Source organism: Plutella xylostella, chromosome 11, assembly GCF_932276165.1.
Source record: "Plutella xylostella chromosome 11, ilPluXylo3.1, whole genome shotgun sequence".
In the NCBI taxonomy this organism is placed as follows: Eukaryota; Metazoa; Arthropoda; class Insecta; order Lepidoptera; family Plutellidae; genus Plutella; species Plutella xylostella.
The window spans coordinates 2,336,657-2,360,339 of NC_063991.1; the positions used below are offsets into that span (position 1 = coordinate 2,336,657).

Genomic DNA, 23,683 nt, shown 5'->3' on the forward strand with positions numbered 1-23,683 from the left:
GGTAGGCAGAGGTGCATTGCTGCACCCACTTTTCGCCAGAGTGTTATGTTAGTCCCAATGTAATAGGGGGCGGGCCTATTGTCATTTTACGGGCACATCCAAGACCCGAGAACAAATATCTGTGTTTAAACAAATATCTGCCCCAGCCGGGAATCGAACCCGGGACCATCGGCTCAGTAGTCAGGGTCACTAACCTCTACGCCATTCGGTCGTCCTAAGCTCTATAGTCTATACTATCCATAATATTTAGCGAGTCCACCTTTTGCCTAAAGAAAAAGTAACCCGCGCGCTGACCCCTATTCAAACAAATTATGACAGATATTCGAGGTTTTGTGGCCATTTTCCTGAGCAGTTGGCCCTGTCCTTACGCTAATAATAGTCATTGCGTGTAAATAGTAGGTACCTGTTTTTCCTCGGCGGCGTGGCGTCGACCGACATGTTGTGCTGCTGCTCCTCGATGGTCGGCAGAAGAGAGGTGAGCCGGTCCGTGGGACGCAGCACCTGGGGACAAGCGATTGGAGTATGAATATAGGTATATTTTTTTAGTACAGTTCGGTCTAAACAACTTGAAAGTGCCTGAATTTGGCTGCGTTTACGATTTTGTGTTTTGTCCGTGTGACGAAATACGGTTTTTTAGTTTGACAAGGTATAAAAGTGCATTCGCAGCCAACTTCAGGAACTATCAATTTGTTTGGACAGGTTGCCTGGAAGAGATCGCTTTTAGCGATAAGGCCGCCTATTCTGCTTACTCTTTCTTTGTTATGTAATGTATGTTGTGTATTTTTCAATAAAGTTATATTTCATTGTATTCTGGAAATTATTATTGTATTCTGGAATATTTAGTCCCATCGTCTGTCTTTGCTTTTGCTTAAGGAGAATAGCCCTAAGACACCTAGAGTGACCTAGATTACATCTAGCGTACCTTGAGCGTGCGCTCGCTGAGGCGCCACACGAGTGGCTGGCGCGCCGGCTGCGCGCACCGCGCCTCGTACCGCGCGCGCACCGAGCGAACCAAACGGAGCGTCGCTAGTAGAGATGCGTCTGTCATCTGTGGGGAGAAATGAGGGGTTAGTTAATAGTTGTTGTGGAAATTATAGAAAAAAAAATCTGAAAACATTCTGCCCATAATATAAGGCTGTTTTTAATACCTCGTTAACATTCAGCCGAAGTGAGCAGGGAGTGGGCAGGGAAGGAAGTGACGGAGTTATTACACTGAGATGAAAAAATCTCATCGAAGTTGTCTACAATGATGAACTTTTTCTATTCGGATTACGGACATTTCACGGGAACAACGTTTAAGACGATTAGAAGCTCGCAGGAGAAGCTAGTATTCATTAAATATAGCTTTATCATTGGCAACCAGATGCCGTGCCGTTAGTAAACTACATACATTGAAATGGCATAAACACTATCTAGTAGCAAGCCCGCACAAGTGCCAGAATCGAAGAAAGAAGTGGCATTAGAGCGAGCTTACTACTGGGACCCCTTTTTTGACACAAGACGAAAGAACTAGAACGCCTTCAGCCCTCCAATCGGTACGTTTATCAAAACGTGATAGAGTCGTCGTTGTAGAGCTTGTTTTACATAAGGTAGATAGAGTGGCCCCAAGTGCGTGGCTAATTACTATAATAATCATAATGTTCATTTATTCTCAGGCAACTAAGGCCCATAGATACAATTACATGTATTTAAATATAAATAAACTAATACATATTTTAACTTATTACTGTACTATAGTGTACTCACATGACAAGCAGCCTGCAGTTCAGCGGCAGCCTCGAGCATCCTGTAGGCTTGGTCGGGGCTCGGCGCGTTGGGGTCGGTGGACGCGAGCCGGGACAGCTCTAGCAGTTCCCTCTCTGTGGATGTAGAAGAATTTGGTTTTAGTTGGAGGTCAAGAACAAAGCTTATCACAGAAGTGTACAAAATGTGTGTGTTGAAAAGGATTGTTTAAAAGAAGATAATAGCATAACTATCTTCAATACCTCAAAGATTCTCATTCAAAAACGGCGATACGGCTCGCGACCTATCACGTGAGTGCAAATGTACAGCGAGAACCTCTGACTACGCCTTCGGGGATTACAATCGTGAGACTGTGATGCAGCTCAGCTGGAGCGTCTTAGACACCGGGGATGAACCCCTGGGTTGGACGACTCTCTGTGCCTTCCCCAAGAGTAGGGATTAGATGCTATATCTACTGTAATAACCTCCCTAATGGCAACTATGATTATCTGCTTAGGGCTGTAACTACTAATTAGATCACTCACCGAGCTTGTCGTAGATGAGCACGAGCGCGAGCTCGCTCATGCGCGTGTTGGCGCACGCGTAGTTGCACATCGCGATCTCCACCAGGTTCTCCAGCTCCTGGGAAAAAAAAGGAATTAGATTATAAATTATATAAGACAAATTAAGAAATAACGAGGTTTGGAGGACATAGTAGTGTAAGGTAGGGTTTGAGAGAAAGGTGAGGCGATTAAGTGTTTCGCATAACTATTTGAATGTGGCATAGTTGAATAGTCTATCAAAGCTGTCTTTACAACAGAAGCGGCAATGTATATTATTGCTGTCCTAACAAACTGTTTTTGATGTTGGCATTAGTGTCTGATGTAATGTCAGCATTGTTGGACTCTATTGATACTGGAGGGTTACTCTTCACACAAAAATAAAGAGTATGTTAACTCTCGTTCCTACTTTAAGCTAAGCACTTTAATCAACGAGATAGAGTCGGTTTGGCATTGGGAGCAGCGCTCCACAACTTATATGTATTTTCCCGCCAGTTGGATGCATACTGGTACTGGATGCGGTGGTACCTCTGCGCCTCACTACAAGACACTAGGGGCAGGTGGATGCGGTACCTCTTGGCCGCAGTCCAGCAGCGAGCAGAACAGCCGCGTCCAGTGCAGCGCGGTGAGCGAGCCGGCCCACACGCACGACAGCTTGTCCACTATGATGGACGCCATGCGCCTCACTACAAGACACTAGGGGCAGGTGGATGCGGTACCTCTTGGCCGCAGTCCAGCAGCGAGCAGAACAGCCGCGTCCAGTGCAGCGCGGTGAGCGAGCCGGCCCACACGCACGACAGCTTGTCCACTATGATGGACGACATGCGTTTCACGTCGCCCGGAGTGCACGCCGATTGGGATATTGATACTGTGGAAGAGAGAAAGGTTGGTGGTTAGTTTTATTGTAATCACGACAGGGTATGGTAAGGAAGAGCATATTAAGAAGGGCAATTTTAGCCAGACGAAATATGGAGTTTCAGAGAGCTATAAGGCCAAGTTGCGGCAGCCAGTAGAATATTATGGGAATTCGTGGCTACCTAGTGCGCAGGCTCCTATACAACTTCATATGTTTTACTGGCTGTTGCAACTTTGGCTGCCTAGTGCAGGGGGGGCCTATTGCATTCGGTAAGTCAGAGTTATCTGCTACTTAACGCAAACGATGGTACGGGGCCACTATTGCTATGCTACGTACGTATTATTCGTTACCCACTAGCTAAGACCGCAGTTTGTATAGTCCTTTACACTGTGACGTAGGATACGGTGCGCGCACGTTTGTCTATTATTATGTTTAGCTATCAGCGTCGCTCGTTGCGCTCGGTTCGGTGGTCGATCTTTGTGAAAACGACCACCTAGGTCGTAATTCTCGTAGCACACTCACCCAGCTCGTCCAGTGTGACGGTGCGCGGCTGCTTGGTGCGCTCGGCGCGGTGGTCCAGCGCTATGTTCATGCAGGACACGGTGATGCACGGCACGTGACACGAACGCACCTTCATCTTGGTCAGGAACCTGGAAGTGAGAGGGCGGTGGGTTAGTTTGAGTTGAAAAAGAAGACAGTATAAATTGGGAAAAAGTAGCCACCACCAGTGACATATCAACTGAACATTATAGACGTCTGGCGCAGCCTGGGCAGTCAGCGACTGACGCTATTCACACTGGCTAATCCTTGCATGGTGACAAAGCCTAGACCAGATCTAGACCTGCACGCATAGAAGAATGGCAATAACCATGCTTACCCACGCGATTTATAGATATTATGTCGCATTACAAAAAAACTACATAAACTATTATATTTGGGCATCACCAAAAAACTTACGAAGGTATTTAACGGATGTTTAAATCTGTCAAATTTCGTTTTAAACACTAGTCTAGTAGTAGTAAAGTTTTTTGTGGGTTTTGCCATGGGAATTCCGGGATACTGACCTGTCGAACAAGTTGATGGCGTGTATGAGCACGTCGGCCGGCAGGTCGAACCACACCTTGAGGCAGCGCAGCACGTGCGCCGCGCCGTCGCGAGCTCCCTTCGACACTTCTCCTTGCTGGGGGACTCTATACTCTACGCTATTCTGAGAGGAGCAAAGTTCCTGTGGCTCTATCGATTGGATAGGGATCCTCTAGGTTAGTACATAGCCAACGTAGCTCCTGAATAAACTGGGGCCTTGTTGAGGACTTGCATTGCCACTAGAGGCTTCTGTCTAACGTCGTCGGTCCATGCTTACCTGCAGGGCGATCACGAAAAACAGAGCTAACGTATAGAATCGAATACGAGTGCGACAACTGTCAATTCTATAGGTAAAAAATTGTTCGAAAGTGCTGTCAAGTTGACACTAGTCGCACTCGCATTCGATTCTATATTTTTCGTGATCGCTCTGCTGTGTCGTGAGCATAGGATTCGATACTATTTTCGAATCTACACGAAGGGTCACTTTTACCAAACGCTAAACGTATTTAAATCAAATTTTAAATACATTTTGTACCAACTGACAGACGTATGACAGGCTACTAAATACGTTTAGCGTTTGGTGAAATTCCACCTAACATATGGAAAAAACAAATGTCACTTTTGGAACTAACTTTGCCTTACATTTTGACAGTGACAGTTGACGATACGCAACGTTAACGGAGGATCGAAACTTGTGCTCAGGACTCTGGTCTCCATTCGAGAACTCCATTGCCACTTCAGCTAGAAGATTTAGCCTTAGATATTCGGATCTTACCTCTTGGAATGCCGCTTAGTCACCCGCTTTCGGCTTATACCCTTAAACCCTTTTATCACACCTATAATACATGTAATAGTTAGTCTCACCTGTCGAACAAGTTGATGGCGTGTATGAGGACGTCGGCCGGCAGGTCGAACCACACCTTGAGGCAGCGCAGCACGTGCGCCGCGCCGTCGCGAGCTCCCTTCGACACTTCTCCTTGCTGGCGAAAAGAGAGAATAGGAGGGTTAGAACGAGAGACAAAAAAAATGTCTTTAAAAAACTAATCGAAGTTTAGTTTAGCCGTTTGGTAGCTATGCTGACAAATACATAGTACAGTACATACAGGTTTATGTTATAACATCCCTCTTTTTGTGGGGGGTTCAAAAGTAAAGGGAATGTTTATTAACGTGTTTTAACGCATAAGATAAGCGAAGATAAGGAAGGATGTCATTGTCAATAGTTCATTGTTATAATAAAGGGTAGTTATTAACTTTAGTTACATTTATCAGTAACGGTCCTATTTACTTAATACCCATTATAGTTAGTAATCATTATCAATCATAATCATAATGCCAGGGCAATGTACAACCAGCAGCTTTATCTTTGAGAGTGATGTCTTACAGGTAACCTTTGGGTCGTTGAGATAAGAGTTAAGTACTTTTAGTATCAGGATATAAGATCACACCCACTTTAGATCCACATTATTTACGATTATAATAATTATGTTATTAATTATTATCACGGAAAATAAAATATCAGGACGTTGACATTGGCCAATGAAATATGTTTTTTAAAACATATGTAAGTAAACAACAATGGCCGTATCATGAAATTTGCATTTGTTTTCGGCATGACATTGAATTGTGCTATCAGTCAATGATAAGTGATAAGGTAAAATATATTTTTCAGGCGTGATCGCTTTGAAAACGCCATTTTCATCATGATCACTGTCATCACGACCCATCACGTCCCCACTGCTGGAACACGGGTCTCCTTCCAATGAAGGAAGGGTAGGGTGGGTAGGTAGGACAGATGAAACGCCTAGTCTACCACTCTGGCCTAGTGTTGCTTGGTGGACCCCAACACAAGCAAGCTAGTGCTGAGCCTGTGCCTACTTAAAACGGTTATCGGTAATTTGGCAGACATGACCAGCCCAAGTTGGCCCAACAGCAACGGTTATTAAACTTGATTTATTGTGACTTTTTCTAATGTAAGAAATAAACATATTGACAAAATCGTTTGCCGTAACCTTGGCGTGACATTGGTAAATTATCACTTTGATACGCAATTTTATTTTTATCCGTTCCTCATGTAAAGTTACATATTTATGCAAACAAGCACTTATAAATATCGGTTTTTATGTAGACTTATTTTGTTTTTTGTTATTGAATATTTTTGTTGTCAGGGCTATCAACATACTTTAAAGTTATCGCGGTCAGTTACAAACACACAAATATTTTCCTTGAAATTATTCAATTTTATACATTTTCCTGCATTTTCTTTCTCAATAAGTTTTACCAATATTTTTAAATTAAAACATTTGGGACGAATTCTGTACTGTAATACTACTACGTTTCAAATCTGAGAATCTAAAGTTAAGCTCAAGTAAAGTATGACTAGCAGCGCTTTGGGTAGGACTTAAGTTCATGCTTAGGTAGATTTGCTGGAATGAGAATGCTTTTAAAATTACCAACTACAGCGAATGGAAGGCCTAAACATAATTAATTGTATTAAAATATTCAAGGTCCTAGTAAGGTAATCCAGTTTATTTCATTTGTTAGTGAGGTATGGATACACAAATGTTGTAATGTGGTTTGTTCAAGAAAATGAAAATTTTAAATTAATAGTGTTTTTTTATTATGACCGGGACCATAAAACCTAGTACCTATAGTTATAGCATAAGTTTTTTATTGTACTCGTATGTTGTTTAGATGGGCAAAATCGTAGTGGGTGGTTAGCGGACTCGTATATGGTTTTGAAATGCATGTCATAGTAAATAAGATTCATTTTGGTTTGGACTCCTATTGCAGATATTCTGCCAGTGCTGTTTACAACCCTCAGCTTAGACTCCTTAGACACTGGCAGAATTTGACACCTATTTAACCGACTCTAATAGTTTTTTTTTTAAATATCTCACCTCATTCTCCTCAGCCAAGCACAAGTGCGGCTGGAACTTGGGCTCCAGCTGTAAATACTCGGCCAGGGTCGCGTACAGCTGTTGGTAATCCTTGGTGGCGGCGCCTGCCGACGTGGACGGCTCATCCGGGTGAGGGCCCGCGCGCAGCATTGTGGTGCGAGGGGGTTGGGTCCTGTAGGGGTAAGGGGGGAGGTTAGGTAATGTTGCAAGATATACGGTAACATGTACAGTGATACAGTCCATTTAAATAATCATGAACATGAAGATTAAGAGTTCAGAGTTTTTTTTTACATTATTAGTTTTTAATAAAGACGTGGAAATTTAATTAGATGTGTAGAATGAAATACCGATTGATTATTTATGCTTCAAACGGATCAAATTCCGATTTCATGACTTTATAGATGGACTGTACATGTAGTGTACACATATCAGTATCAGGCATGTAGCCTTTTGTACCTTGTTAACACCAAAATTCACAAAGAACTAATGATACGTGATATATTTTTAACTGTGACAAAGTAGCTATAAGCTTTTGTACCTTGGCAAGGTAAGAAATAGCCATTGTTTGGATGAATAGTCAGTTTGTGAGTTTAACAAGGTACAAAATCAGTAATGAGTGTTTACTACCTACTATAATATGGCCTACTGTAGTAAATAAGTCTACTGGCATGGTTTAAGACGCAATACAATTGCTATTATATTAACTACGCATGTTTTGCACGGTAAGTAGGAACATATTAAACCAAGGCTGCTCTACAATTTCACTTGAGCAAATATTGAAATCTCACTAAAATGGTTTTTGCAAAAGATATTTTTCATGCTCATCGCGTTTTAGCCTCGTTTAAAGAACAATGCTGTCTGAAATACTGTTGACTGCAAATAGGCTAAACAAATATTATGCATTGACAAAATACGTTCGAATTCCAAGCAAGACTTCCGTAGTATAGTATAGTAGAAAAGTCTAGATCACTTATGAAATTTGACACAATAGCAGTTAAAAAAACTATACCTTATTTAGTTATGTCTAGTCTTATTTTTATAATGATGGCGTTAGCTCTATTTTATCTCTTACACATGTAAGGTATTACACGTGTATATCTGTGACGTCAAAAGCGACACAGCCATAATATAATATTGTATTACCGAAGCATGATTATAATACAACTTTCAGAGCCATATTAAATACGGAAATTAACAATGGTTTGGAAGAGTTTTTGATATAAATTACATTTAGTTTGCAAGGTAGAACGATTCACGAAAATTGGACTTTTCAACTCCTTTTACATAACTTTTGTAATATCTATAAAAGCGGGGGTTATTAACGTACACTTTTTATTGATTAAAAAGCTATGTCCGTTACTTTGACAATGCATAATAGATAAGACTTTTATTAACAAAGAGCATGAATCATAATATTAGAAGGTATGCTGTGTAAAATTCCACAAAAATATATTACTCATCCTTCCATCTCATACACAAAAGAGGAAAGATTATATTGTGAGCATTTTGTATAAGCCTTTATAAATTACTGTATAAAAGAAGTCCCTAGGGGTGTTACCGTCATCTCCTATAGCTAGAACATGATTAAAATCATCATCATCGTAATTTTTTATGGCAATTAAATCTTAACCATATATCGCTTTTAGAGATGGCGGTACTTTACTAAAATTATAAGAAAACAAAAACATTAGACCTTAAAAACGCATACTATCAAATGCAAGACGGACTTACCTTGATGAAAAAACCGGCGGCGTAACAGCAAATACCGTTTATGGGCGCCGACTCGATTCTCCCTCGTCTCCCGCTCTCAGCTAGACCGCAAGACCGGGCGCGGAGGCCTCAGTACCTGGTCACAGGTGGTAATTGGAGTTACGCTACCGCGCAAGTGTACTTGGATGATAGGATAGTGGGTAGGGGAAGTCAGGCTACCGGATGCAATGTTTTGTTGAAAAACAATTGCCCAGCTACCGTTGAACCAGGTACGGAGTACAGACAGTGGTTGAGCACTGTTTGTAGGCCTTCTCGCAAAGAGATTATATTAGTGCTGAACCTTGCAAGGGTTTGTGAGCCCTCGGAAGGTAAAAGACAAATAAAGTGTACACGCTCCGGTCAGATCCCAGACCCAGTAGTATACACCGGGATTGCTCCCTTAATACTATTTTTTAATAACCGGTTAAGGTTACTCGCAGCGCAAGCGAGTGGGGTCGCTTCTAGGGATTACTGATAGCTTAGCAAATTGTAATAAACCTGTAAAATGATTACATTGATCATGGATATTTATGTATGAGATGAGATGGAGAAACCGTGACCAAAGTCCATAACTCAAAATGTTTGTCAACAGATTTTGAGCAAATAAGTTAACCTGATTGTACATTATTACTTTTATATATTTTTAGGCTAAAAAAGTATTAATTTTATATGAAAGCGATTAAATTCACCAGTGTCTTTAGTAAAGAGAAAATACAGTATGTTATTATGTATTCTTTGGGAAACATTGCATAATTAAATATGGCGCCTAAACTAACACTATTTCTAGCGGCCCTACGTAACAACTCTTCGTATAACTTACGAAACCCTTTAAATTTCATGCTAATAGGGTTAATTATACACAAAAGAGAAAGTTAGCGCTGGACCGACGTATATTTTATTGCATATTATGTATGACGTAAACATACCGTAAAAAGTTATAATACAGCAAAACTAAACATGAAAACGTGATTTGAGGTTTTCAAGTTTACCTATTAACCACTTACACGCAAAATTTATCAGTGGTCTACTGTATATATTTATATAACTTTAAAACTTATTACTACGATGCTGCAGGCTGCAGTTTGTAGGTACCCTGAAGGTACAGGAATTTATGTATGTAAGTGCTTTCAAGATTTATCAAAACATAGTGTCCTGTAGGACACAAGCATCGAAACATCAGTGTAGGAAGTGACCTAAATGTTTCATTATCGCAAAGCGATTGACTGTATTGCGATTTGACCCTATTCTAGCTAAATTTCGAAATATGTCGCAGTAGCTGCAAACCGTACAGAATATATTCCTCAAAGATAACCCAACACCTTTATCTTCTATAGCCTCGTTATAAATAATCCACACACGTTCGGTATTCGACAAGTGCGTTTTAAAAATATACTACGCAGTTTAACTACGCGTCGAAATTTCTTGAACTTTCTGCAGATGACTTTTGGCAGTTAAGCAGTAATTTTAATACTTTTAGGTTAGGATGTGTCACTATGGAAAACCACGTGGTTTAATATTTTGAAATTGCGGACACATCAATTACAATAACTTTTCCAGAAAAATATCTCTCTGAGAGTTTAGAATCACCTCGACCCTTAAATCTTGTTTTTTTTGCCATACACTTACAACCATTTAGCAAGAATAGTAGGAATATTTTCAGCATTTCGTGATTATCACTTGAGGTAGACAAACCTTTGGCTAGTGACGTCATTCTTATCACACATGTACATCTGCTGTCGTATCACGCAATGAAATGATCCGTGGCAGAACTTTGCAATGTTCTTTACTACTATGTCTTAAGAGTTATATTGTCACTGAAGTGCACTCATCATACTGAAATCATGCATGCAAACAGCAAAATCTCTGGTTATAAAATCCAAATACATTTAGCCCTTTCAAATGGACATAGACTCTTTCCACTGCTGGACATAGGTCTCCCAAGGAGTGCCACAACACTCTGTCCTCAACCTTCCTCATCCATCCACTACCGGCTACCTGTCTAAGGTCATCCATCGGCCCAGAAGGACATTTAAAACATTCATCACTTCACATCATTGGCTTTCACATGGCACACAAATTCACACAGTTTTTTAGCCTATTCGTTTTTCTACTGATGGACAAAGGTCTCAGGGGCCTCCCTATTTTCTTCCACCACCCTTCACATTATATCGCGCAGTTATAAATTATAAAAAAAATACCTCTAATGTCATCTCACTGCAGCCATTGTAGTTTTCACTTTTTTGATTAACTTTTAATATCACGTTGTAATAATGACATGCGTGCTTTTATTGACAAGTCTGGGTTCACACTAAATTAAAATTTATCATGTGTACAGCTCGTGTTGTTCGAGAATGTAGGTATATTTATAACAGCCGATAGTGTAGCTGTCTCGCTCTACCCTACAGAGTGATATGGATTGTATTTAAATTCTTGTGTATTTACCTAAGCGATTGTAATTAGTTTTTTGTTCTCATAAAAAAATTATTGTTGAAGTGTATTATAGTTGAGCGTACGGTAATATTATATGTATGAAAGTAGGAATTTTCATAGTCTCACTACACAAACACATTTAGCATCCAAGGCCCAAGAACAAAAATCTGCCTGTAAACAAATAACTGCCCCGGCCGGGATTTGAACCCGGGACCCTAGAGTCCGCGCTCCTACCAACTAGACTTCCACGTCTTCCAAAAACTACCAGCCAGTTACATTTGCAATCGGTTTTAGTGATAAGACCGCCTTTTTTGTACCCATGTGTTTGTATAAGCTTTGTAAATTCTGTTCTTCTGTATGTACTCGTACAAATACAGAATATTATATCTATCTAATCTAAATGAACAAGTTACTATACCAAAGTTCAATCTAGATATGTGAACCCACCAACCCGCATTGGACCAGCGGCAGCGTGGTGGCAAATGGTCCAAGCTTAGGAACGCAGGTTAGACCTAGGAGATATGCAAATAGGTTCCACTCGAGAGAGCCAGGTGCAGGTACTTACACCCCCACATAGAATAGAATAGAATATACTAAAGTTATATAGCTCCCATACAAGTTGTTTATGCCAGCTGTTTGGGCACGCATATATTTAATCTTTCACTATCACGAGTCGACGACCCCTACGCACCCAACACTTAGTAAACACATGACGCCAATGCAGTCAGAATTAACGTGCGATTGTGATCTCTATCGACCGGTAAATAGATTAATGCTGACGTTTTCTTTATTTACTACACGGTATATAATAGGATATGTTATTGTACTTTGTAAATATAACACCTCTGATGGTTTAGAGATTTTATAAATAGCAGGTCTGTGCTCCGATTTGACATGCGACTGTTTCTAGTTTGAAACAAAATATTTTACATCAAAATTGAGAGGCACAATTTTTTTATGAATCACTATGATTAGAAAATATTACACATACCTACCTCAACTGTAAACGGATGGTCACAACCTGAGTGTATGTACTACACCACAAGTTGTTTTTATTTCATTTCAGGTCAAGACATTTTTCAACGATCATGCCTGTTTTTCGTGCCTCCTGCTACACTATCGGCAGTGTTCCATATTCAAAATTTAAATGTTGATAAACAGTAACGGTCGTATTATTGTAACCGTCGTCGTTGTTATCAGTAACGTGGGTAGGCACTGTCGTTAAAAACATCATGGGTAGGCAATGCCATTACGAATAGCACGGATATGCAAATTATTCTTCAGGTAAAACCAATATACTGGGAGGGAAGCCATAAAAACTATTTAGGAGACGATCCAATATATATATTTTCAGAATCTGTTCATGATGCAGACCAGTGACCACTTTATTAACAAATAGCCTGCTTAAGTCCCGGAACTCCCACGGGAAACCCTTTAAAGACGAAGCGAAATGTGAAATAAATAGCTCGTTTCGGTCCGATACCTCGCCTCAGAATTTCACATAGATAGTAATTTTCGCTTTGCTATGCGTTTTGTTGAACAGTCGACTGGGTTTGCCGTTTTTCCAGTGAAAGTGATAAAAAATGCCACCGACATATGATGCGTCGGAATAAAACTATCATCGAATTAGCATATATGCGTTACACATACACGGTTTCTTAGAAATGTCGCTGGTATTGTGAGAATATTACGTTTTTAACAACTGCATGTTTCTCACTTGAATAAATGTACCTAAATATTACCTAAGTCTTGCTTAGCGACAATTCAGCTCACAGCTTCGCATTCCATGCTTAAGTTGTGCGTAACTTGAGATTCTCAAGTGAGAAACTTAATCAAAAACTAAACAACCGATAAAAGCCATGTCAAACACCATGTTATATTATTCTGATTATGTAAATCTGTCCAAAAGAGATTGGACTTTGTAAATTGACATTTTATTTTTGTGAAAAAGCTTCGACCGTGTATCGTTTCAAAAGCCTAGCATTGCATTCCATAAACGCAGAACAGCAAGAGAAACCCACACACAATTAGCTGATTGTTTCTCAATTCTCACGGGCACTCAATGGGGGGGTTGGAAAGTGCAGTCACCGATGTATCTTCTCACATACACAAGTAATTGCTTGTGCTCATACATATATATATGTTACAACTTGAGGTTTTGCCGTGGGAATCACGGGGTTGAGAATCGTTATATTAATTCAGTCTTTGAGCTTTTTTATGTTGTATTCAACATAGTCTTCTGACTGGTTAAACTATACCTAATTTTCAGAACGGTTTTCTGAAGGCCTGATTAATGCAATATTTAACTTCTTCCGATAAGAAATAGAACAATAAACTTTCGCATAGCAACAGAATAGAAACCGTTATAGGCGTTAAAGTTTTCGCCGTGAATTTTTAAACCGATCGATGCCGCCAAAATCGTCAATTTCCGTTACGAAACCAAGATGGCGTCGGTGGTTCGTCGTTCTAATTTTGAATGCTTCTATTTCTGGCTTTATTGGCGGGAAAGTGGGACGCGGAGAGTTAGTCGACGGACAAATATGGGCATTATGAGGTCACATCGGGGTTCGAGAAACAGGCGTGCGCGCGCGCAGGATATAACGGGGGTTTTGTTTTTCAATGCGTTCAACTGTTCAGTGTCCGTGCGTGGGAGATTAACGCGATTTGTAACTTTTGTTCTAACTTAATGACCTGAAAGACTGACATCATCAGGTTTTACTGCATTGCTTTTTGTATGATTTTGATGTTTTTCAGCCTGTGTTTTTAGGATTAATATAACAGCCAAGCGTAATATTTTAGCAGCATCAAAAGTTCACTGCTGGATAACTAGACATATATTAGTTATACCTCTTCCTAAGGCCGCCAGGGCCGCCACAACACCCATCCTCATCTATTTTCATACATCCGGTTACCTGTAGGGCTTTCCTTACGAAATAAGTAGTACTGTGAGGATCGGGGCCTCCTTAGAACACTTTATGATTTCTTTTGAAATATTAAAAGAACTAGAGATCTGTCATGCAATTGATACATTTAGTGCCAATTTTTCAATAGTCGGTTAGAGCATAACCAGGTATTAGTGGTTGACTTATGACACATCTGTCAAGAATTTTATATGGAGATGACGCATAATTTATTACCGGTCGGTTAGATAACTGACTATGGAGAAATTGGCACTTAATGCAACGATACAGCGTCGTAGTCAGCGCATCAGCGCACCAAAGCTTAGTTTTTCGTGACCCTCATGTGTAAGGCCACTGGTGCAGTTGGCATGAAAGCGCCTTTAAACGTGTCAGATTTCAATTTAAACGCGACACGTGTATGCCACTAGTGCTCTTGGTAACGGAGCGTTGCGCAATACAATGTCACAGAGACATTATTTCAGTGCGAAGCTCATCATCCCATCAAGTTCATTACAAACGAACGGTTAAAAATAACCGAAGCTCCGTTACTACACCTTGACCAGGTTTTTTATCTGTCACTTACGACAATTGGACCACGGCTATTTCAGGGATAACTATTTCGGTAGGTTTTTTTGGGTGTGTGATTAATTACTGTGGACTAAAACGTTTGCGCTGGAGGCGACGAAAGACAAGAAACAAACGGATACGAAGAGTGATCGAAATTCGAATAAAAACGCAATTATTTGGTTTTTATCAGATAAGAATAGGTATTTCATACATAATACTATACTTATGACTTATTAGTCTTATTACTGAAATCCCCGGATATCATCCAGGACATTGGGCGGAATATTTTGAAACATTATGCAAGTGAAACTTCTGATTTAGGTACTTATATGGAAGCAAGGTTCTTTCAAAACCTGATCTTCAATCAGTGCAGACTCTATCAAAGCACTATAAGATCATTTGTCAATACTCCTTTATCCGCTCCCCCTCCCAAAGGGCTGGTCTTGCTTGACCAAATACGATGTTTCTAAACCATTTTGCGCTAACCAAGACTATTGTCTTTGTCTTTCATTAATGGTCTCGTACAGGAGTCCGAAACTTTCGTCAATAAGCGTAGCCCTTCAGCCCCTTTAGCCGTCCCAAGCAGACCTGGCGACGCACGGTAGTGGACGAAGCAAAAAGGTCGGGATGTCTTGGAGTGAAATCAAACGCGAAGCTCAAGACAGGTTGCGATGGAGTCACTGTGGACGCCCTGTGCCCCATCTAGGGGACATAGGATACTAAGTCAAGTAAGTCAAGCGTAGCCCTTCAGACACTTCTGGCTACTTGTCTAAGGTCCAGCGTTTCGTATAAGGTTTAACAAAATTCAATTATCACTTTCAGCATGTTGTTGTTGATAATTTCACCTTGAAGATTTTAAAAGCGGTGAACGTACCACGAATGTTACGAACGTTATCGAAAATAACATAACAGTTGTTTGTCTCATGTGGATAGATATAGACATTATGTCAACAACGGTAGCCAACGGATTTTTCTAGATCCTTCAGTTGTTTACAGCGCAATGTGAGATTAGTGTAGTAAATGAAATCGCTCAGCGTTCTTTGGACAATATTACATACCTAAGTTACATGACAAAATGATTTTATTTATTGTTATGTCTGGATGAGATAAAGATCTTTACTCTCAGACATAGAAGGCACGTTTACTTTATCTAGTTGCCGAAACGTGCTTCTTTTTATTGTGACCAACTTGTCCAGTTAACTGACTAATAAAATATGTATTTAGCAAGATGTTGACGTGAAAGCAAACCCTTAAATTAGGCTTGGATTTGAATTCGGACTCATGAATAATCAGGAATACGGATAAATATATGGGCAATTTCCATGTTGGACTAATTTAGGTATCATTTATACAATCTCAATATATGCAATTTTTTGGTCCTTACTTTACTCCTAGAATTCTCAACCAATTTTGACGATTTATGAAACCATTTTGTATCGGATTCCCTCAGAACAAAGCCTTATAAGAACCAGACCCCTTAGCATTAATTTTCATCGTGAACGTGAAGTAGAAGCCATCGAGTAACTTTGTATGAAAATATGAATAGCGTCCCTGGCGGTCGGTAGCAGAACTAAAATTCATCGAGTAATATTACTTCACGTTCACGATGAAAAATCATGCTAGGGGTCAGATAGTCCCAACTCGTCGCCAAACCCAGAAATGTAAGACATCTATCGCTTATCGCCTCCATTGCACAATGTGTCTGCCCTACATTGATTACACGTTTTAAAACTGCGAAGTTACCACATGTAAGGTTCACTGTGAAAGTATCCTAAATTGGGTATTATTTCACAACATTAATTCATATTTTAATTGATTCTATTATGTTACGAGGAATAGTGGCAACACCGCTCTTGAGGGAGACTGACATTTGATTGACAGAAGGGAATAGGTGTCAGGCGAGATGTCAGAAAAAGGAGGCAATTGGGTTTTGGGGATGAAAAATGGTGGTTCGAGGTGTGAATTATAAAAATGTAATTTATTGCTAAAACTATGAAAAATGCTGAAAGTCATGGAAATAAACCTATATCGTGTACGTTTGGTGGTTTTACTATAGATCAGAAGCGGTGAGTAACCTTCTCCCATAAATTTTGTTGTGATTCTTGTTGTCGGCATTTGGCCGAGATGAATGATAATATCAAAATATTGTGTTTTTCATCAGTAGATGACACGCGTATAGTAGTAATGTTATGTTATTATGTCGTGTAATACTAAGGAAATGTTCGGAATAGTCATATTACTCATATTTATCATTTTCGTAAGATTTTTATTGCGATATGCTAGCGACATCTATAAAATAAATATAGGAAACTATCCAGATTCAATTGACATCTGACATTGACACTGACAGTTTGATCATCTGACAGTGTTGACATTACAGGGAGCGTTCAAAAACGATGCCTTGATTACTTTAAAATATTAGCATTATTATTCTGAGTAAAGTACTATTGGGTTTTACGAATTATTAGTTTCTGCAAAGATTTCCCGATGTTACGCTTACTACCTATCGTGTGGTAGATATTATTTATAAATACTAGATAGCCTAATATGATAAACGTGAGTCATTGTTATTGACTATAAGTCTTAAATTAAATTCTCATAAATGATGATTATTTATGAAAATGTTCTATGTTAACATTAGGTGTAACAAGGGTATGATTATACCGTTGGGCTCATTAAACTTACTACCGAAAATTACTATGGGTCATTACCTATATAATCATTTTATTTTAGTTGCCAAAGATACCAAATATATTAAGTATTGAAGACTGCTAAATTAGGATTATCTATTTAATATCCACCTTATCTGTCATCATGTATATTATAATTAATGTACCCTGAAGGTTATACATTATAATATCTGTGTATAAAATTATAATAAGTATACCTACTAATATAAATTTATTCCTTTTTGTTTGAGTTGGAGACAAGACGAGAAAACTGGACCACCCAAGATATATGGGATGCAGCAGATTCAGTTTAAGATGGACAAAGATGAGGCTGCGGTACGGCTGTGCCTGGGGTGCGGCTGGGGCTGTGCCTGCGGCTGCGGTGGTGCGGCTGGGGTTGCCAGCGTCTACATCTCCGGGTGCAGGCCTGGAGTTGGAGCCGTGGTGACAGCGGCTGTCAGGGCTGTCAACATCAATATCAACCGGACCAAGGCTGGAGGAACAGTGGAGGAGATGGCTATCAGTGGTGTCAGTACCCAGACCGAAGACACCAGACCATACCATACCAGACTGAGGCGGGAGTCTGAACTTCGGTTCGCATGCTCAATGGCCGACAGGCGGCAGTGGCGACGCTGTCATCAACAGGACTGGAGCTACATCTACAGTTGCATGATCACCATGATTATTGTAAGGAGCACCGAACTGGGTGATATTTACATATTATTTAGTTAGTTTTGATCAGGTGCATAAAGTTACTCGTAATGTAGGTTAATAAAGGTATGAGGTACCTATGTTATGGTTATAAGGAAAGGGAAAATTAATTTGAAACCTGGATGAATTCCATTGCATTGGTATTGTTACTTAATTAATTGTTACTTAATTTTGAATGGTGGTTGCACAGTTATCTTGCAATGTTTTATTTATACTTAATTGCTTTTTGATATAGTGATTTTGGTGGTTTTACAGTTGCTTCAAGTTTGATGATGGAATGTTCTTTTGAGGAAGTCTTGATGGTTTTGATTGCATTGGCTGTGAGTCACAGAAGGGTTGCACTGGAGGAGTAATTAATTTGTTGGTCGGGCTTTGTATATTCCAATTAAATATTAATTATTCTAATGTAAAAAGGGAATCTTGCGCATAATAATTGCGTAACTAATTTTGATATGGAATTGGAGTAAAGTCACAATAGGTATAAAAGTACCTAAGTGCTTTGTTCTCTTTTGTGGTGTACCTATATTAAACCGAAACGATAATTATATTCTTAGAGTCCTCCTCTTAAAATATGTCATGTGATATGGTGTCATGGGTGCTATAATTCATTTTGTGATTGAATGATTCTTTGTTTCCTAAATGTACTCAGTTTTACAAGGGCATCATTTGATTTTGATTAATTATCTAAAATATTTGATATACCTACCTACTTCAGCTAATGACATTTACTTGAAAGGAACATTGTTGTTGTTTTCAGTGTTGGTGGGGAATAAGGTGGTAAAGAAGGAAATAAAGTGACCTGGCAGGGACTGATGTCCGGCAGGGCCAGACTCTTTGGTTTTCCATCCGTTCTCGACCACGTTGAAGGGTTCATGTACCTTCTGTAGACCTTTAGTATGTCTACCCACTCACATAGAGGTTATTGTTGAGTGGGCCTGTTGATTCCATGAAGATGGGGTAGGTGGAAGCGAATCTTGTATCCAGCATCTGTGTAGTAGGTACCTATCAGTCAACCGTTGTCGACAGACTTGAATGACGCTATGTCCTAACAAGTATTCAGTAGGTACCTACATATATTTACTTGAGTTTAAAATTCCTAAGCCATTATTGAGTCTGTTCGCAATGATTTCAAATGAAGCTACAATACGGAATACTGTATGCCTTTTGTCATTGCCTTGCGATTCTGGGACTGTGTGTCATAAATACTTATATGTTGCATTTCAAGTGTTATAGTTGGATCTAATAATTTTATTTTATTAATAATATATTAAGGATTCCAGCCAAAATTAAGGTACTTATAGGTATTAGGTATATAATTTAGTATAGTAGGTATAGTAGATGAAATGATGATGATGACTCTACTTTTCTCTAATGGGTAAAGTATGGATCATGATTGTGCGCTAATAGCATTGCATAATTAATTATCGGATCTATTTCACCCATACCTATAGTTTATCTAGTAGGTAAAATCTTATGGACTAATGTTATGATTTTCTAAAGATAGTTGGGGGCCACTACAACTTGTGGCAGTCTATGAGGGTTTGCAAAGTTCTACTTATAGGAAGTTACGTAATATTCAATTTAGGCTTGGCATATAGTGACTTAGACGGTACCTATCTATTATTGCTGTTATAGGTGGTTAAAGGTGGCTTACATTGAAGTGACGACCGGATATTGAGAGATGGATTAGTTTCTGTTGCCTAGGGAATTTTGAACTTATATTGCCATGTGGCCATTGGCGAATGGCGGTTGCTACAACAGGACTCGTGTGTTTTTCGAAGTTTCCACAGTTCAATATTGTGACCTGCGGATATTACTGGATGCGCTTAATGTTGATATGAATATCATGGGGTATGTGAACATTTGTGAGTGTGAGCGTCTGGAATTTTACACGGAGATGGAGTTGAGGAAAAGATGGATGTATCTATTTACTACATGTTGTAGTTAATGTATATTCGAACTGTTGCGTAGGAGAGTGGGGTTTTCAACTTATTAAAGTACTCTTTATCCAGGAAAGTTAGACCGGCTTCGAATTAAAAACATGATTAATTACCTACTTATTAAATTTTATGACTTGGATATATAATAATATGTCAGATAGGTTTTGCCCGTTGGTTTCTGCTGTGATTATTATTATTGTATACCTACTAAATATTCTCTAGAACATGATCATTCTATGGAATAGTGCAATCAGTCGAATTTGTCTTAAATTGACGTTTTTATCTATTTGTTTGAACAAAGTTGACCTTTAAGGACAAATGAGACTAGATTATTTTGTCATGATCATACAAGGATGAATGGATTGATGGACTAATATGCTGAATATCGTCATACATGGATGGCAGCTCGAGGGGATGGGTTATCTAAATATGGAAGCTTGAATCCCTGTAGTATTAAAATTTTGTGATTATAAATATTCAACTTAAATGGGATTTACATTGATTAGCAGTTAAGTACTTATGTTAAAATTAAAAGTTTTGCATAAAGCTGGAGCGGTATCGAAAAGTCAAAACAAGGTATCTGAAGTACTAGGGTACCTAGTTATTTAATATTTATTTTAAATGGGATTTACATTGGTTAACAGTTATGTTAAATCAAAAGTTTTCGATAAATCTGGAGCAATTTTTGTTTGAATAGAAATATAGGGCAACTTGTTAATTTCCCTTAATAGATTTGAATAAGTACCTGAGCTTAATTCTCTCTGCGCTCTCAAATGCTCGTGAAATGATAACTTCATTCAGCAAGGGATTTCAGGGATTACATTGTATTGTATAGGTACTTACCTAGTTCCATCTTCGGCAATTTGCAATTACCTACTTATATGTTATTATAATAGTTTTGGGATTTAATGGTATCTTTTCAGTTAATAGCAGATTGCATCTGATATATCTTATGTTCATGATAATAGGTAATAATTAATTTGTATTCAGGATACATTAAAGAGAAACTCTGGAAAATAAAGCTTGTTATAAAATTGATGATTACTTAGAGGACGTTAATGCATGGCTGTGATAAGTACTTGGCTCTGCTCATATTATTATAATAATTATTATTAAGCTTATAAGTATTGTATAAGTACCAAACTAGTTTTAAGTATTTTTTTGAAAAGATGGCTCAGGAGTTTCTTGCCTCCGTTCTTCTCCTTAGACAGAAAGAGCCCCCCCTATCCGAACGGAGAGTAATTTAAAAAAAAATGTACACGATAAAAAAAAATTGACTTGACTTTGGATAGACATCAAAATCCACAAAAAAAAAATATGTAAGTTCTTTTTCTGACATCTCAGGTTAATTGGTACTTACCTAAGTTTTTACTTACGATTGCTCCTCTGATATATTTCATTGTTTAAACATTATTTAAGGATACTTATAAGTACTTAATACCAGTTGTGGAGTGAATAACTTTCAGAGTTTCATATTAATGCGTGACATTGTAGTTTAATCTGTTAGGAGTAAGTAATATATGTTTTGATGGATATAATAGATATAGATTGATGCAATTTTTATGGATGATTTGAAGAATAACAATTACTTACAGCAAAACTATAAAGTCATGGAAAGGGAAGTGGAACCTAACTAATTGTTAAAGACTGTATTTAAATCGATTTATTATTTTTATTTAAGAACATATCCGTTAAAAAGCTATTATCAATCGGCATGTTATATTTAAAATGAATGTACCTAACTGTAAGCAAATAATTGACAATGATAAAAAGTCTTAGCAAAATTGCACTCTTTATTGTCAGGACTTTATAGTTGATCTGTATCAAAGTATGTTATGTAAAAGTTAATCATGGAACAAAACAAAGATCCAGAAGGTTGTTATTGTAAAAATACTTAATGGATGAATTTTATGGAATTAATATTAACATTATATACTTAATTATTTAATAATATTGATAGATATATGTATATGGATATTATGGATTGATGGATTTTAAATGGATAATTTGAAGAACAACAGTTATCAAAGTAAAGTTAATGTTATTTAAAGTTAATCATGGTATTAAGATATGGACCAAGGATCCAGACGATTGTTATTGTAAAAATACTTAATGGATGAATTTTAAGGACCAAGGTAATTTAATGAATCAATGTTGAATTATGATGGATTAAGTTCAAGCTCTAAGAAGATGTAACTTAGTAATATCTTAGTCCTGCAAGAATGGGTTTGCAGTATTGCAAGAATGGGTTTGCAGGACTAATGAGTTTTCTATCAGTACAGCTAGAATTGATGGGTTAGCTGGTACTGGATTCCCTGCAAGATAGGAATAATTGAAGTCTGCTAGAATGGATGGGTTAGCAGATTTTGATTTGTTAAGTATCCAGTATTGCTAGAATGGATGGGTTAGCAAGTACTGGATACACGGTTCTCTACTAGAAATGGATGGATTATCAGATTGTTATCTCTTCGTTTATATAAAAATAACGTCTTATTATGGCCATTTTTATGAAATTGTTATTACAATGTACAAGGAGTAGTAATTAACGTTTACAATTTGCACTGATAACTGTTGATTGATTGTCAAGTCATTGTTTTATACAAATATTTTGTCTGATGTTAAAGTTAATAATTTCATTATATTAGTGTAGACCTACCTACTTAATGATATTAGGTATAATTAATACTATCGATAGTCAGTCTCACTTGCCGAGTGTAAGGTGCCTTTGTATCTACTTTGATCCGTGTATGAGGACATACACGAGGTCAGGATGGACGAGTGTAAGGTTCACTGTGAAAGTATCCTAAATTGGGTATTATTTCACAACATTAATTCATATTTTAATTGATTCTATTATGTTACGAGGAATAGTGGCAACACCGCTCTTGAGGGAGACTGACATTTGATTGACAGAAGGGAATAGGTGTCAGGCGAGATGTCAGAAAAAGGAGGCAATTGGGTTTTGGGGATGAAAAATGGTGGTTCGAGGTGTGAATTATAAAAATGTAATTTATTGCTAAAACTATGAAAAATGCTGAAAGTCATGGAAATAAACCTATATCGTGTACGTTTGGTGGTTTTACTATACACATATGTTTACAATAAACTGTTAACCCAGTATAGTCCCGATGTAAGATTGCCAACGGGGCGCGTGAATTATTGTGGCTTATTTTTAAGTTATATCTGAAGGCGTTTGGCATACTTTTGAACCTCATTTTTATATTTTGAGCTCATATAAGTCGATTGTTCGTTAGGTTGAGAAAGAAGTAAAAATCCTCTTCTGTACCAGTATAAATTACTTCACAGCGTTAAACATCTGTTTAACGTGTGTCTAATTTTATTTGAAAGAGCGTTTGCTTTAGCTTCGAAACGGAATGGTATAAACATCAAGAAGATCAGATCAGCACTGATCTTCTAAGATAATTGGCATAGTGGAAAAATTGGTTGTATCTAAATGAACCATTCATACCCAATGGCTTTTGTCTTCATTACAAGTAATGGAAATAATTACGGACAACTTTATTGAAACCTTAAAAGTGTCGCTTATCATCTATGAAGTCATTCTTCAGCCGTGGCTAAGGCCGTATGCCGGTAAAGGC

At 38.3% G+C, this 23,683-nt stretch overlaps 1 protein-coding gene across 6 annotated transcripts in view; it reads right to left on the reverse strand.

Annotated features, from left to right (window-relative positions):
* Window positions 1–23,683, reverse strand: part of LOC105380726 (cyclin G) — a 32,058-nt gene that overhangs the window by 2,692 nt on the left and 5,683 nt on the right. Inside the window, exons 1-10 of one of the 6 annotated variants that reach the window (XM_048624096.1) lie at window positions 11,066–11,639; window positions 8,850–8,964; window positions 7,119–7,290; window positions 5,086–5,201; window positions 3,661–3,788; window positions 3,002–3,150; window positions 2,268–2,364; window positions 1,747–1,859; window positions 923–1,048; window positions 404–501 (exon numbers count right to left, since the gene is read on the reverse strand). In XM_048624096.1, the coding sequence (XP_048480053.1) occupies window positions 404–501; window positions 923–1,048; window positions 1,747–1,859; window positions 2,268–2,364; window positions 3,002–3,150; window positions 3,661–3,788; window positions 5,086–5,201; window positions 7,119–7,268 (977 nt within the window). In that variant the 5' untranslated portion in view covers window positions 7,269–7,290; window positions 8,850–8,964; window positions 11,066–11,639. Of the gene's footprint in view, window positions 1–403; window positions 502–922; window positions 1,049–1,746; window positions 1,860–2,267; window positions 2,365–3,001; window positions 3,151–3,660; window positions 3,789–5,085; window positions 5,202–7,118; window positions 7,291–8,849; window positions 10,311–11,065; window positions 11,645–23,683 lie in introns of those variants that run through there. The other 5 variants (XM_048624098.1, XM_048624095.1, XM_048624100.1 and 2 more) reach the window with 5 other exon arrangements.